The following is a 15,610-nucleotide window of genomic DNA, read 5'->3' on the forward strand; positions in this document are numbered from 1 at the left end:
TCATTTACTTATGTGCAACTTTGGCCATTTTAGTTAGTTGGAAAGAGTTAGAAATTGTCAAAGATAAAGTTTCCAATGTTTTTTGGGAAGGTCTGAAGATGTCTAGATTACGAGCATGAAAGTTGTGAAAACTTTTTTTGGCTCACCAACGAGATGCTTGACGTATTTCAAGAAATTTAAATAAATGAGGCGTTTTTCAGTTTGGTCTATCAACTTACCAATTTGTCTCCTATCTAACAATTAATTAATAATTTACTTAGCTCCTTTGCAGGGTTTTATTCCTTTTTTCCTTGCGCTTTTCCAAACCAACTGAAATAAGGAATAAGTAGATCCAAACTAACCCATTAAAACGTTACAAAAACGTTGTAAAAAAGTTTTTTTGCAAAAGTTGCAGTTTTTCCTTTCAGCGTTGGATAGTTTTACGTTCCGTTAATATTATTGTGCCAGTGAAATAGTCAAGTCGAAAACTTGGCTTCTCCTGAGGAAATATTGGGGAATCGGGCGATCATTTCTTCCATTAAAATATCTTGAAACAGATGAAAAAATTATCGTGAAGAAACAAAAAATGATTGAGCAAAATTGGGAATCGTGAGCATTAAATGACACACCCCCATTTGTTGCAAACGAGGAATTTACAACGGTTTAGTGAGATTTTGAGTTTGGCAAGCGCAAAACAGGGTCAAAAACAGTAGATATAGAAACCCGCCATGGTCTAAATTGCTCATTATCTCAAGGTTGATTAAAGTGCATTGTTGGTGGAAAAAACCGAAAATGTACAGTTTTTAATTACTAAACTAAAGGAGCAATAAAAAGGATTACAAAAAACGCGGTCGATGATATGTAATCAAAATTCGCAGCAACTATTGCTCACGAACTGTTCTGTTGGTAAATCGAAACAACCAAGACAAAAGAACGAATTAATGGTCGTCTATTTGTTATAACAACCGAAGGAAGTGAATAATTAAGTAACTGTGGCGCAACGATAGTGTTTTAAATGTACCGCGACATGATTAGAGGGTGAAAGCATTGTTGACAGCTTCTGGTAATTTCAATTACACACCGGCTTTAGATCAGGCAGACAGACCGGCCACTTCATGAGCGTACATCCTGTTCTCCCAATACTTGCTGCTTGAATAGAAGATCGTTCCAAAGGATATTGCTCAAGCACACAATTAAACCAGAAGAAGGAAGCGGTTGAACGAACAAAACAAAACTTATACAACACGATTTTAGGAATCCCAATGCTTGAACGGCTACTTCACGAAATTACCTCAAATTGTCCGTATCATTTATTTTTGCTGAAGATCAGTAAATAAATAAAAACGGAATTATTCCTTGATGGTGACCAGAAAAGTCATTTTGCAGTTGTTTATTTAAAACAGTGAAAACTCCACCTTTATTTGCCTGTTGTAAACGAATAAAATTCACCATTAAAACCATTTTGGATTGTAGAAAGCACCCGCACAATGAACGCCTTGGAAAATGCAAAGAACAAATTTAATTAATAAATAATAGATTAATTTTCTGATGCAGTGGGTTCAGATTCTTAGAAAAGCTTTCGGACTTTATACCTTTCATCAGATGGGTTTAGCCTGAAAATAACACTTCCCTTTAACCTTTGAGGTTCTGATGGTGCCGAAAGTTTCAATGTTCTTCAATTGTAATTGTAATCCCCTTGTAATTTTTTTCTTAGTTTGTCCTGCAACCATTAACGAGTGCCTTGTGTATGTCTGATCTTTTTCCCGTACTTGAGGTTCATTAGCTTATAAATTGTGTTATAAACAGCGCGTGTTGTGTTCAGGAAGTTAATAAGGAACGGTCTAAGATTAACCAAAATCATTCCCCATCGGTGGTCACGGACCTGATGGCCTGTGAGATTGCCAAACGTAAATCCATGTGATTTTAACTGTGTCGTAAAAAAATGCTATGTTTACGACTGATTAACACAATGGAAGAGGTTGCATAAACCGATCGAAAATAATGCCGAATTGCAATGATTTCTAACTAACCAATGAAAAATAAGCAGGTGCAAATACTTTGTCACTTTGAAGAAAAATGCATTTGCTATTAAGAAACCGTGATCGCAAACTGAATTTTTCTTACTGCTTGTAAATGTATTAAATGCCGCGTGGATTAATAGAAACCTAGTCAAAAGACACTTTCAGCTAAAAATATCGTTAGATTGTAAGTACCCGTGGTATTGCCCCGGTAATTCGATTATGGGATTTTAGTTAGTAAACTGTGATAATCAATTTGCGGATTATTCGGAATTTCGTTAGAAAAAAATTAGAAAGAAGAAAAAGTTAGAAATTCGTTAATGAAGCACAGTGCAGGGTGCCGCAAATTCATGTTTTTGCGGATTTTTCTGCTGTGTGGAAACGCAGTTTACTGACGAGTAAAAATCTGACAGAACGCAATTTTATATTTGCGTTTATTTCCAACCCAGATCACTTTTTTGCTTTGTTTCATTAAAATGCCTGAAAACCTGCTTCACAATAACAATTTTTTTTTGGTTCCTTACTACATAAGAACTTTTGAGTGCAAGAATACAGAAACTTGCCTTTTCACTGAGTATATTTTCATAAGTTTATAAAACGTCTCCGGTTTAGTAAAATACTTGCTGTTTTACTCAGTTCTATGGCAAAGTAGCTAAGAAACATTTGGGAAAAAACCGAATTTCAAGCAACATTTGGTCATGTGAAGATGTAGCGCCAATTTTCATACGAGTACAACACTGAAGGGGCCCAATCTGTGAAATTCGATGTTCCACGCTTAATCACAAATCGAAAAAAAAACCGCTTCAATATGGCCACATTTAAATGTAACAAACGGTAATAAATCTTTCGCTTAAAACTGTCGCGCCAATTAAGCAACTCCTATGGCTCCTTCTAGTGCTATTTCGACCCGATTACCATCTAGTTGCCAAATAGTGGAGTGATTTGATAGTCGCATTGCTGGAGAGGGGGATTGTATATAAGCTTCTATCTCAAAAAATTTCATGCCAGTAGTTCATAATATTAGATCTAAATACATTTTCGTACTGCATCGTCCAATGATAGTCCATAATGAAACTCATCGTAGGAAATAGCAAACATTGGCCGATGCTTGTTTGCATTCTTGTGCTAGTGTGTATCAGTGCTAGTGTCGGTCGTCATATTCCACAGGACTTTGATCTTGAATCTTCCGCAGCGGAACCAAGACCGATCTTCATCGAAACGGGACCTTCGGCCGAAGCTCTTCCTTTGGTTTATGATGCAGATGGGAGTAATGGACCATTAACTGATGCCAGCGAGAAAGTGGAGAAGGTTTTGAAACCGGCACTCTCATTTTCCTACAATCCGCACCAGGTACCTTAGACGGAAATAAACCAAAAATAAAAAATTACAAAAAACAATTAATATTGCTAAATTCCAGTGGTTTCCTCTGGCTGGTTGAGCTCACTTCAGCACTATTAGGCAATACTGTGGTTTTACAGCAAAATTAATTACGCGAAATTAAGCTCTGAGGGACGCAATAACTTAAAAGTTTTTCCTTGTAGTTTGTTGATCAAGACAGAGAGCCAGCCGAGTCGAAACATCAGGATCAGAACACCGACGCGGGGGGAAGTTATTACAAATATTTGGAAACAGACGAGAAAAAAGACGGGGCAGTTAAAGAAAAAACTGAAGAACAAGCTAAGGGTGATTTAGAAGCAGGAGGAGAAGGGGCTGAAAGTAAACATCATGATAAGAAACACGATGATGGAGGTATGCTGAAAAACTCTCTCCAATCCTTTGCAGAAACGAAACTGTTGCTTGATGCTCATGGTTCAAAAAAACATTTTTTTTAGCAAATTTTCTGTTTCATTGAATGCTTTCTAAACTTCGATTCAAAATTTGACTGTGATTTAAAACTTCGTTGTATTTTGTCACTTATTTTAGCCAATTCGGTCAACTAAAGTCCTTTTTGAGCTACAAACTGAAACCATCCAAATTAATCAGCTTTGGTCTCAATTCGGCCGCTTTCTTTTAAAGCTTTCGCTTAAATATTCAGCAAATTCGTCTTTTCTTTTTCCGCTCGCTTTCAGATCAATAAAGACGTGGAGTTTTTGATGTTCTATAGAAATTTGAACTTACAGCTCGGGAGTTTAATAAACTTTTCAATTTATCGACTACACTTTGATCCTTTAGGCAGATGCACAAAAAATTTGTACTTTTTTTCTCCGATTTCCCCAACAATTTGTTGATTCGATCTCGTCTGCCTACCACTCTGTCTGCTTTAAGAGCACCAAAGACTCATGGGCACTAAAATGATCACTCTTTTCATTCATTTTTCCAAAACATTCATAGTCACAAACTATTGACCAAAAAACGTAATCAACCCATAACTTGAGTACTTTTGGCATAAAAGGGCTGTTCTCCTTCCAAGACCCGAAACATGTAAAATTATCAGAATTTACCATCAAATTGTCTCTAACCCAGGCAATCACAACGCGGAGTTCGAAAAGGGCGGTGGCAAAGATTTCCACGCCCATCACCACGGAGAGCATGGCGACAAAGGAGAAAAAGGCTACAAAGGGCACCACCAGCACGAGAAAGCCTTGAAAGGCCACCACGACAAGGAAAACCACCATCACGGCTACGGTGAGGAGGGAGCGCATAAAAAGGAGCACCACCATGAAGACGGCTACCATGGAGAACACCACAAGAGCCATGGCGGGAAGAAGGGCGCAAAGGTAAGTTCTCCACCCCTCGGAAACAGCAAATCTATAAAATTGCAGTAGTTCTCCGAAGAGGGACAACACAATAAAGGACACAGCACCAAAGGCTCTCACAGCATTCACAAGAAGGACGAATACGAGAAAAAGACCGAGTTCTTTGAGGAGGACCATGAGGGAGGCGACAGCGAAAAGCATGGAGGGTTCAGTCATAAAAATGAATACAAAAAGGTAAGTCATGAGCCCTGGAATGAGTGCACTTAAACCTTCCATTGGTAATAGGGAGGACATCAAAAGAGCGGACATAAAAAAGGAGGTCACCAAGAAGGGCATCATGGGAGGAAGGGAGCGAATGCTAAAGGAGGCCACTACAGGGATGAACACGGACACGACAGCAAAGGAGGACACGAACACCATCATCAACACGACACTAAACATGGCCACAAGCAGGGGGCCAGCAATGGAAAGAAATGGGGATGGAGGGAAAGCAAAGACAGTGGCGGCGGCGGCGGCGGTGGAGGTAAAACCCCCAATTTCCAAATTCGTTTGCACAGTTTTCCAATTAATTAGGTGGCCACGATGATGGTGGCGCTCACTCCCATCAAACCTACATCGTTCAAGCAGCACCGAAGAATGGAGAAACTGCACACACTCATCAAAGCTATGCTGTGCAAAGTCCTCCTCCAAACCATGTTGTGGCCGTAGGCAAGGCTCCCTATCAGAACTACCAAATATCTCCAATCTCCACCTTCGTTCTTCCATTGGAAGGAGAACCGGAGATCGGCGGGCAAAAGCTCAGCGATGGAGCCCGCCAGCCTAGTGAGTACGTGGCCACTGCAGTACCCAAGAAGAACTTGAAGCTGAAAAAACGCAGACCGTCCCCAACTGAAGAGTTTCTAGCTGATAATCCATACAGCAGTGAAGAGTCCAGAGAATCGGACTCCCCAAGTTCAATTTCACCAGTCGAACTGTTTATTCAACAGGAATCACTGAAGCAGGAAACGAAGGGTGGCGCCGTGTACGCTAAACCTGCCGAATCCAAGAAGGTAACCAAGAAGCGAAGACTAAAAAAGAAGAAAATCCAAAAGGACGCCAAAGCGGAAGCCAGCGGAAGATCCGCCCGTGGTCTTCCCGACTGTCTCCATGGCCATAGACGAGAAAAAAACAGCGTTCCCCAAGAAAGTAGTCACTCATTTGTTATTGTTGCCGCGGACGATGCAGCGTAGTTCTTAAGTTTTACGTCGATTTTGTTAAGTAATTTTTACATGTTTGTTAATTGTGTGATTTATTGTTTAAGGAGGCGACGTTTCTAGTTGCAAAGACTGTGTTCTACGGCCCGAATTTGTTTGGATTGGTTTAGTTGCTGGCAAAAGTAGCGCTCACTTCAATTCTGTATCTACTAAATTATTAATAAACAGTTATTTTTGCAGCCTGATTTTTTCTTCACTTGCCCTTGCTGATCAGGACTGTTTTCATCGGAAGCCACTTATAATTTTTTTACAGTTCGGGTCAATCTTTTGGGAAAAACTGATGTAATGTTGACTGAAAACCTGAGGAAGGGTTTTGGCCTGGCTAGTTTGAAGAACTGTAGTTGGAGGAAGCACCAGTGGACATAAGGTGCGTATTAGCATCCAACTGAAGAAAAGTACAACATTTTCGACTTGAATAAAATGACAAAACATTGTTTTTTGGAAGACTTTATTGATTTAAAATACCTTTGAATGTTTTAAATATCTTAAGCTTGCTTGTACAACTTGGAGACTTTTATACTGGTAACTGATTCGTATCTACAAAACTCCCATGCTCGTAGTAGGGGACGTCACTTGTCACATGTCAGGTGTCATTTAGTTCACCAACTTGAGTATGTACGTTAAAACCAGCCCACTACGATTCTTGCGGTTTGTGGCCGTTAAATGAGTGCTCAAGATCCAAGCGAGTGCGCAAACCATTGCTCAAAGACATTTTCTCCAGTTTTTCTGCGGTGTTGTCCATTACAGGACTGGTGGGCAGTTGGTTCTGATCATTCCAGTTGATCTCATCAAAGTCGATTATTATTTTCCGGTTCTTTGGGGCGAATTGCCTAGAAGTATTGGGAAAATTCACCGCAAGAAGTCAAGTCAAACTGTCAAAAGCGACAAGCACAAAATTGGTCAGTACTAACCTATTGGTTAGTAGGTATATTGGGGGAACATGTACCTACTTATATTTAATTCCAGCGGCATCAAGCATTCGTTTGGAGGCAATGGTGGATTGTTTCATTCCGTGCTTGTCTGACATATAGATAATTTGCTTAACTCCAGACTGGATGATCACTTTGGCACATTCATTACAGGGGAACAGGCCGACATACATAGTACAATTACGAACATCGACCGAATTTTTATTAAGTATTGCGTTCAGCTCAGCGTGGCACACTAAAGCAGAAAAAGCAATTTTTCCAACCGATCATAGCAAGTCGAAGACCTGCAGCGTCGAGCCAGAGGCTCTGATCAGCGAGAGAAACTAAACTTGTTCATTTTCTTTGAATCTTTTTTTTAGGAAGAAGGAAGTAAAGTAGTACGAGTACGCTGAGATGTTTTGAACGTTTGTCCTTAGTTGGGTACTCCTCAGTTCCCAGATCTAGATCCAGTAGAGCTTTTCAATTTTCTCTTAATGAAGGAAAAAGTCACATGGGAGAAACACTTGACACCGAAAGCCCTTTAAACTAGTGTAAGCTGCATACCATACAAATATTTGTTGTCCAAATCGGATTTGGATCCTTTGGACCATGGGAATTCATCATCACTGCAGTTCTTTGGCATTCCATTGTATCCAATCCCGACAATAACATTGTCTTCGTTGACTATACAAGCGCCCACTTGAGAGCATGGATCTTTGCTTCTTTTCGCCGCTAGAAAAGCGGTTGCCATAAAATAGTCCGGCCATTCCAAATAGTCTTCACGTTTCCTGTTGAGGTCGCTGAAAAATTCGGCGTTTTACCCGATTTAGATGTTTAGTGCATTGAATAGTACCGAGTGTTAGCTGGAGATTCCATGTGCAAATGTTAGGTTGAGGTTTTCAATGTGGATTTATCAGATCTATGGCTCCTCCAACTCCAATGTCTTCTTATAAACAGTTACATAGGATAAGCAGTCACAGCTAAGATCAACTCAGATGCAAAAGTACAACAAAATAATCCCTAAATTAGCACTTTTCTATAAAACTCATTTAAAATCAGTTAGGGTTTGAGAGTCTCTTTGCCCAGAGATCAAAGCAAGAGATGGCGCTGCAAAACGTCTATTGTGTTGAAGAATCAAGACGCCGGTCGACGCCAAAGACCAGAAGACGCCAAATCACACCACTTTTGACGACGCTGCTCAGTCATTCATAGTCCATCCTTCAAGAAAGGTGGTTTACGCGGTATTTAAGTGTCCAATAACTTTTTAATTGAACGGACTTGATAGTGGATTAGTGTCCCATCCAAAAGTGTATGGTGAATGTCTTCAGGCAGTTAATGTGACGAGTGAAAGCGCCATCAACTTTCACCCAACAGATCGCGCTGCCGCTTTCACTAGCATGAAGAAAAGTTTTGTGAGCAAATGGTGAAGAAAGCTTCTTGCAGTTAGTTTGAGGAGGTTTGGCAATAGCCCAAAGTCTCATATGGAAGCTGTCGTAGTGATGACATGTGACGTGATAAGTCACCGTTGGTCAGTGTTGCCTAGTGGATTTTTAGCATATAATTTAGGGACAGATAAAAAAATAATTTCCGATAAAACACCAATATTAGGATTAGAAGATACATTATCATGTTGAACAAAGGTCTGCTAGAGCATGCTGGTTCAGTTCAGCATTAGTTAGAATATAATTTTTTGTATTCTAGTCGGATAGAACGTCTTTTAGACATTCGTCCTAAAGTAGTTCCAAATTCGTCCTTATCAATCCTGAGCAATTTGAATAAGTTTACAATATTAAAGTTACAGAACTTTTTGGAGTTGGGAGGAGTTGAAAACTGCAGCTTCTAGAAGTTGAAGCGCAACGAATAATTGTATTAACTCCAAATGCAATAGATTTTCATAAAAAAATGCGATCTTCCACATGGAAGACTGGACTTTGTCGAGCAACAGGAGCAAGAGCAATTTTTGTATGTAACCGTTTAGACCAAAGTTATGTTCAGTCACTTAAAAATTTTATTTATTTAGAATTATTTACATGCTGAAAAAATGCCTTACTGAATTGAAGAACTTGATAATGAAGAATATGAGAATTATTAAACCCGATCTTTATTCCCAGAAATCAGCCGTTAACATATTCGATGTTCTCAAAAATCTGCTCATATTTCTCTTTGCAAACTCTGATGTTTGTAGAGAACAAGTTTAATTCCCAATTCTCATTTGCTAATTCTTCATGTTCACATCCGTCATTTTCCGACGAAAATGGTATGAAGAAACACTAGACACCACTAGCGAAGAAATGATGAGGGATCCAGAAGAAAATCCTTATTGTGACTGCAGATGATAGAACAAGGCTTATATTATTGTGGCTGCAGATTAAGAGGCTACAAGAAACCGAAATGTTCAGCTGGAGTCGAGACGCATCTTCAGCAGATAAATTTCAGAGAATTTGCCGACTTTCGCCAAACGTTTAATAACGATAAGAGATGTGTTTAGGTGGCGAGCAGATAAAGTTTCGGAATCAACGATGTTAAAACCAGTTGATGTTTAGAACGCCAGTAAATTATTCAGTATTCAGTGTTAAATGAGTCTTGGCTTAGATATAGAGTTGTTATACTTGAGAGGACCAAGTTCTTATGGAAAAGTGCAGATAACATTTTCAAGTTTTGTGGGATTCTTCACACAGAATGGCACATAAAAAATTGAACTAATTTTTACTACTAATTTTCAGGCAGATGAAGGAGAGCAATTATAATCCAGAATATCTCTGAAATCCTCTGACGAGAAGAAAAAATCAGATTCTTCGAACTTCAGTGATCTTTTAATCAGCAGCTCATCTTTGAACTAGGCAGTCAATTGACCAGTGTCCAGTAGAATTTGCAAGGTTGCCAGGTCTCGAAAAAATGGCCATTACTTTGCCATTTCAACCTGGAAAACTCTCTACTCATCAACTTTTAATCGGTTTTTCCCTTTCCTTGTTTCGATCGCTTTGAATAGGCGATCTGTTCAGAATAATGCGCCTCCAAAACCTGGATAATCTGAGCCATTAGTTTTCACATCAGTACATTGGCGGTCCTGTTTCACAACCATCCCTGATTGGTTAGTTGTAGAAAAATATCTGTCAGATTCAGAACATGACTGGTTGTGTCAATTGACTACCCAACATGGCAGAAAAATTGTGACGGAATGTTTGCTGATCGGGAAATTTCGATTTTTTTGTGTACATGCAAGAGTCGGTGGTCGGGTAGTGTTGTTGAATTGTGCTGTTAGAATTCGGCAAAAATGGCAGACTTGACAAAACCGCCCCTAAGTGACATTAAACACCCCGAAGAGGTGGTGCGAATGGCTATGAACGATAATCTCAAATTTGCCGTGCTAATTGGACTGATTGAGGTGGGACAGGTCTCCAACAAGGAAGTGGTAAACACTGTTCTACAACTGGTAAGTCTCCGGTTTCCAGTTCAATGGGAAAATATGCAAATTCTTCATTCAAAGCTCTGGAAGAATGCTGGGGCCATTCGTCCCAGAGTCTACGCAATTTTTGGCAACTAACTGTTTTATGTGCAAGAAATAACCAATTTTCATCGGGGTAAACAACATCGCTTAGCCTAACAGGTATCCCCAGTGGGGAGGGGCGGATGACAATAATAAACAACGTGGAACATTGCAATGTTTTTGCCTTGGCATTGGTTAAGTAAACAGCGCACCGGAAAACACCCCAAATTGGGCAATTAATGCATCATTTAGGTGTTTACACCCTTACATAACTTTGCCTATTTCCAATGTTTATAATGTGCTGGCCAACATACACACACTGCAGGACCATATGAGGGCAACATTACGCAATAAAATATATATTTAAAGGGTTGCATTAGAACGATCCAAATTGCTCTTAGCAATCTGAGCAACCAAGATTAGGTGGAAAAACTCAAATAATAGCAATGATTGAAAACACAGTTTTCAATGGATTTTTCCTCAAGTTTTTACATTCCATTTGACCTCACTGGTTCATTAAAAAAATAGGGATTTTTGATTAATCAATCTGGAAAAACATAAACTTTCTTGAAACTGAACTTGCAACTGCTGTGAAGAGTGAGTGAATGTTTCGAGTCCTCAGTGGTTGCGACATCAGCAGCTTGTTCGGTTTGGATGTTTGTTTATTTTTACGGTCCTTGTTCGCTTATCCTTATAGTGTCAAATAGTGTTGGGTTTCTTCTGTGCTTTATTTCCATTTAATGTCGATCTAATCTTCCAACAACAACAGCCAAAAAAGCGAGAAGAGTTGATGCAATTTGATGTGAGGCATGAAAGTTGAGCACTTTTTTCCGGGTGTCTGCTTAAATCTGTTGTTTAAGTTGACTTCTTCAGGTTAAAATCGTCTTCCACAAGAAAATCCTTAACCAAGAAAAACTTTTGGACACTTCTAGGAATTTCACTATACATTTGATAAATGGTTGCTCTTTCTTCTTGGGAATGTTTATGGGCCTTTTGGGCAAAACCTAATTTCTTCCAAACTTTTCGTGCTGCTGTTGTCCCTGTTTCCTTGTCATTTTCATTCATTCTGTTAAGATACAGTTTAGTTTCAATTTTAATTCGACCACCTTTGTTGACGCTTTTTCCTTTGACAACTTATAGTTGTGCAAATACTTTTTCTTCGATCTTTTACACAAAAAAAACATTGTTATTGCCGTCCTATTCGAATTATTTTCATTCAATATTTTCAACGCGTTTTGACCTAGAAAATGTGTAATTAATTGGTACTTAATGACCCCATTTCGACGAACTGACTTTACTTTTGTTGGTTTTATACATTTTTTAATTGGATATAAATAAACGACACGACTATCGATCGTTCGGCGACTATTGCAAAGGCTTCAGGTTCACCCAATGGAGTTGACTGTAAACTCAACTTTCTAAGCTGGAAGCCTAATTTTAAATTAAACATTTTCAAGGAAAAAATATTTAGTTATTAGTTGCTTAAGTAAGCAAATGTACATAAATTGGTGAACGTTTTTTGATAACAGAATCAAAAAAAACTACTGAATTTTTTAAGTCAATAATAGAAAAATGATATTCAAAAATCTCACGCATTTTAAGACATAACAAATGCAGGCAAAACAGAACTCCTTTGGAATATTGCATCATTTCATCAGGCTGTAATAGATGGCGGGACTGAACCCATTAAAGGCGGTTGTCAATAGAGGCGTAACCGGCTTTGAGCGGTTTGAGCCGGACTTTTTTTTAACGAATTCGAGCTCAAAAGCTCTTTTAAAGCTTAAATTGTTTGGTTTATTTGCACTAGTTCACTTTTCTATTAGATATTTTTTTCCTCGTGAAGGACAAATTGGACAAATTGCGTGGACGCCAATAGAATGATTACATTTGAAACTATCATAAAACGTAACAATTGATTATCTTCAAGTCCATGTTTTGAGTCTATGAAGTTTCATTCGTATATTTTTACTTCAGTTGAGTTGAAACCACATCAACTGCGCCCTTTTGCTTGTAATGCATTGTAAATGCGACGTTTCCCCATGAGTTACTTTATTTTTATTCGTTACTAGCACGAAATGGGCTCTAACGTTTTCTTTATGTGTCGAACGCGATGTTATGAATAATATACTTTATGTACACTAAAGTCGGTCAATTTCACATGGTTTTTTTCTGTGTGTGAAATTTTTAAGCAAGGTTTTTAACATGAATTTTCCAAACTTTGTTTTTTAAAGCGGTTTGTGTTCGATTATTTTTTTTTATTTTGCTTTTTTTTTCTTTTTGCTATTACAGTGTGTTCAAAAAGTGATAAATGAATGTACCAATGCCGATCCGTCGACATTCTAGCTTCTACAGTCGAAGACTTAGCGATCCAGAGGAAATTTAAGTTCCATAGGTTTGAGTTGTGTGGAAACACTTGAATTTGCATCCAGCATGAAATCTAGCTTGACTAATAACAAAGCAGCATGTTTTGCGTAGATTTATTGCCCACTATCGACACTGTTTCAGAAAAACTGCTTCCAAAAGCCACCTAAACGAGCCGAAGTAGAAGGCAAAAGCATCACCGAAATGGTATTGATTCATTACATTGTTAGAGTGTAAATCTAGATTAAATGTAGATATACGTAGTCACTTTTAATTTTTTATAGATGAAATGCATCAGTGGTGGACACTGTTTGACTCAGCAGATTCAATAAAAAAATTTCAGAACATTAAAGTATTTTCTTTACGCCCAGACATATTCTGTATTTAGCGAATTCCTACGCATATCCAATGAAATTGAGTTATTCCTGTAGGTGATGAATTTTATTCGAATCGCATTTAACTCTCATTTTGGCGCCCTTTCGAAATGTTGCTGAAAATGATTATAATAACACTTATAGCAGAAACCTGAAGCTTTTAAATACGGTCGAATTTCATTCGAATAGCACAACTCTGATTTTGGCACATTTTGTGTATGTTAGGATAAAACGAGTGTCCTCACTCAACTACAGGCGCTACGAGTACTTTAAAAATTCTAACTTCTAATGTAGAGCAAGCCGCCAACTGACATTTTCACGGTGCAAAGCAGAACCTTTAGTCTGTATAATTTCAGAGTTTCATTCAGATGCTCCTCATTTCTGAGTTTTTCTCACCTTGCAAATGTTGGAACAAAAATGAGTGTTTTCTTCCCAATTACCACCTTTATTTATAAAAAATTTAACTTCCAATCTAGAGAACGCCTCATTTTGAAACATCTACAATCTATAGAAGAAACTCGAATACATACGCTCTCAAAGTGTAATTCGAATGGCACTTGAGTGCGGTTTTTGCGCCCTTTGGAAATGTTGCTGAAAAAGTGAATGTTTTTATCCAACTGCGAGCTGTACTTTAAAAATCCTTAACGTCTGACCTAATGCAAGTAGCAACTTGAAGTTTTTCCAGTTAATAGCAGAAACCTGAGGCTTTTAAAAAAGTCGAATTTCATTCGAATAGCAGTGAACTCTGATTTCGGAACACTTTGTATATGTTAGGATAAAACCAGTGTCTTCACTCAATTGCAGGCCCTACTTTAAAAAATTCTATCTTTTAGTCTAACGCAAGTCGCCAACTGAAAGTTTTACGGTGCAAAGCAGATGCTTCAGTCTGGATAATTTCAGAATTTCATTCAAATGCCACTCATTTCTGAGTTTTTATCACTTTGCAAGTGTTGGAGCAAAAATGAATGTTTTCTTCCCAATTACCACCTCTACTTAAAAATTTGTTAACTTCCAATCTAGAGAAGGCCTCATCTTGAAACATCTACAATCCATAGAAAAAACTCGAAAATAAACGCTCTTAAAGTTTCATTCGAATGACACTTAAGTGCTGTTTTTGCGCCCCTTGGAACTGTTGCTGAAAAAGTGAATGTTTTTATCCAACTGCGAGCTCTACTTCACAAATCCTTAACGTCTGACCTAATGCAAGTAGTAACTTGAAATGTTCCCAGTTTATAGCAGAAACCTGAGGCTTTTAAAAACGGTCGAATCTTATTCGAATCGCACTGAACTCTGATTTTGGCACATTTTGTATATTTATGATAAACCGAGAGCCTTCACTCAACTGCAGGCGCTACTTTAAAAAATTCTACCTTTTAATATAACGCAAGCCGTCAACTGAAATTTTCACAATGGAAAGCCGAGACTTCAGTCTGTATAATTGCAGAGCTTCATTCAAATGCCACTCATTTCTGAGTTTTTCTCACTTTGCAAGTGTTGGAGCAAAAATGAATGTTTTCTTCCCAATTACCACCTCTACATAAAAAACTTCCAATCTAGAGAAGGCCTCATCTTAAAACATCTAGAATCCATAGAAGAAACCCGCATATATACGCTCTGAAAGTTTCATTTGAATGTCACTTGAGTGCCGTTTTTGCGCTCCTCGTTGCTGAAAAAGTGAATGTTTTCATCCAACTGCGAGCTCTACTTTAAAAATCCTTAACGTCTGACCTAATGCAAGTAGCAACTTGAAATTTTCCCTCTTTATAGAAGAGACCTGAGGCTTCAAGACGGTTGGTATTTCATTCGAATCACACTTAAGATTTTTTAATTTCATAGTTTCATTGAAATCCCACCCAGTTCTGATTTTTGCTCTTTATTAACCGAAATGGCGTCGCTCCGTACGAAATTAACGATCAAAGTTATATGGATGGTGTTCAACAAAAACATGGTTCAGGAGGACGGCCATTTAAACAACAAAAGCGCTTCAGTTCAAGTCCGACTGCAAACATTAGCTTTTAATATGAGCCTGTAGGCTCCTAATGGCTTTTTCAAGGATCCACTTAACTCGGCTAAATGAATTAGTTTTGGGTCGTGCCTCTTCACTTTGCACCGGGTTGGGTGATATTTTTCTTCGTCGACTTCATTGCCATTTGAATCGCTTTATGTTAGGTGACTATAACTTTAACACCGACGATATCCATTTGGGAATCGGGAAAAAGATAAACTTTCGGAAAGTTTCCGGCTTCTTCTCAAAGGCATTATCGCTGCTCCGGCAACTTTGTGTCTTAATTCGGTTCGAATGAGCGATAAAATTAAAACTAGCAGCGAAGAAAGGCGTTCAGTTTATTGCTGGAAATATCAATACAAATTGAGAAACTCTGGCGAATTGCGCACTTAAGACCTGTTATTATTACAGATGTACATACTTACTTTTCGGAGTTTTATTAAAGGATTGGCAATCGCTACATGAAATTGTAGTTAGGATGGTTTTGGAAGAAACGGCCATATTGAGCTTATTTCAGTGATTTAGTAGC

The 15,610-nt window shown here is 38.4% G+C and overlaps 3 protein-coding genes across 4 annotated transcripts in view; 2 read left to right on the top strand and 1 right to left on the bottom strand.

Moving 5' to 3' along the window:
* The first annotated feature begins 1,892 nt into the window (after positions 1-1,892).
* LOC109536473 (filaggrin) lies at positions 1,893-6,125 on the top strand. Its single transcript, XM_048661680.1, has 6 exons — positions 1,893-3,347; positions 3,539-3,746; positions 4,461-4,714; positions 4,763-4,927; positions 4,979-5,216; positions 5,267-6,125. The coding sequence occupies exons 1-6, from the start codon at positions 3,066-3,068 to the stop codon at positions 5,920-5,922; spliced, it is 1,803 nt and encodes a 600-aa protein (XP_048517637.1). The 5' UTR covers positions 1,893-3,065; the 3' UTR covers positions 5,923-6,125.
* Positions 6,126-6,377: 252 nt separating this feature from the next.
* Positions 6,378-8,179, bottom strand: LOC109533997 (deoxycytidylate deaminase). Its single transcript, XM_019899568.2, has 4 exons — positions 7,708-8,179; positions 7,419-7,654; positions 6,897-7,110; positions 6,378-6,776 (listed from the first exon to the last, which is right to left on the bottom strand). Exons 1-4 carry the CDS (start codon positions 7,728-7,730, stop codon positions 6,581-6,583), a joined length of 669 nt encoding a protein of 222 aa, XP_019755127.2. The 5' UTR covers positions 7,731-8,179; the 3' UTR covers positions 6,378-6,580.
* A 1,443-nt stretch (positions 8,180-9,622) lies between these two features.
* LOC109542612 (neurobeachin) overlaps positions 9,623-15,610 on the top strand; it is a 183,255-nt gene continuing 177,267 nt past the window's right edge. Inside the window, exon 1 of one of the 2 annotated variants that reach the window (XM_048661674.1) lies at positions 9,623-10,287. In XM_048661674.1, the coding sequence (XP_048517631.1) occupies positions 10,129-10,287 (159 nt within the window). In that variant the 5' untranslated portion in view covers positions 9,623-10,128. The remainder of the gene's footprint in view (positions 10,288-15,610) is intronic. The other variant, XM_048661675.1, reaches the window with a different exon arrangement.

The sequence above is a fragment of the Dendroctonus ponderosae genome, unplaced genomic scaffold, assembly GCF_020466585.1.
Source record: "Dendroctonus ponderosae isolate FM_Combo_2020 unplaced genomic scaffold, Dpon_F_20191213v2 Dpon_F_20191213_1, whole genome shotgun sequence".
Classification (NCBI taxonomy): domain Eukaryota; kingdom Metazoa; phylum Arthropoda; class Insecta; order Coleoptera; family Curculionidae; genus Dendroctonus; species Dendroctonus ponderosae.

Excerpts from the sequence above, each read along its gene's own strand:
- LOC109533997 (XM_019899568.2), bottom strand. The coding sequence starts at position 7,730 with ATGGAATCTCCAGCTAACACTCG. Across the intron at positions 7,655-7,707 it reads GAATCTCCAGCTAACACTCG|CGACCTCAACAGGAAACGTG; the intron begins GTACTATTCAAT and ends CGAATTTTTCAG. Across the intron at positions 7,111-7,418 it reads GGACAACAAATATTTGTATG|TGTGCCACGCTGAGCTGAAC; the intron begins GTATGCAGCTTA and ends TTTCTGCTTTAG.
- LOC109536473 (XM_048661680.1), top strand. The coding sequence starts at position 3,066 with ATGAAACTCATCGTAGGAAATAGCAAACATTGGCCGATGCTTGTTTGC. Across the intron at positions 3,348-3,538 it reads TTTCCTACAATCCGCACCAG|TTTGTTGATCAAGACAGAGA; the intron begins GTACCTTAGACG and ends TTTTCCTTGTAG. Across the intron at positions 4,928-4,978 it reads ATAAAAATGAATACAAAAAG|GGAGGACATCAAAAGAGCGG; the intron begins GTAAGTCATGAG and ends CATTGGTAATAG.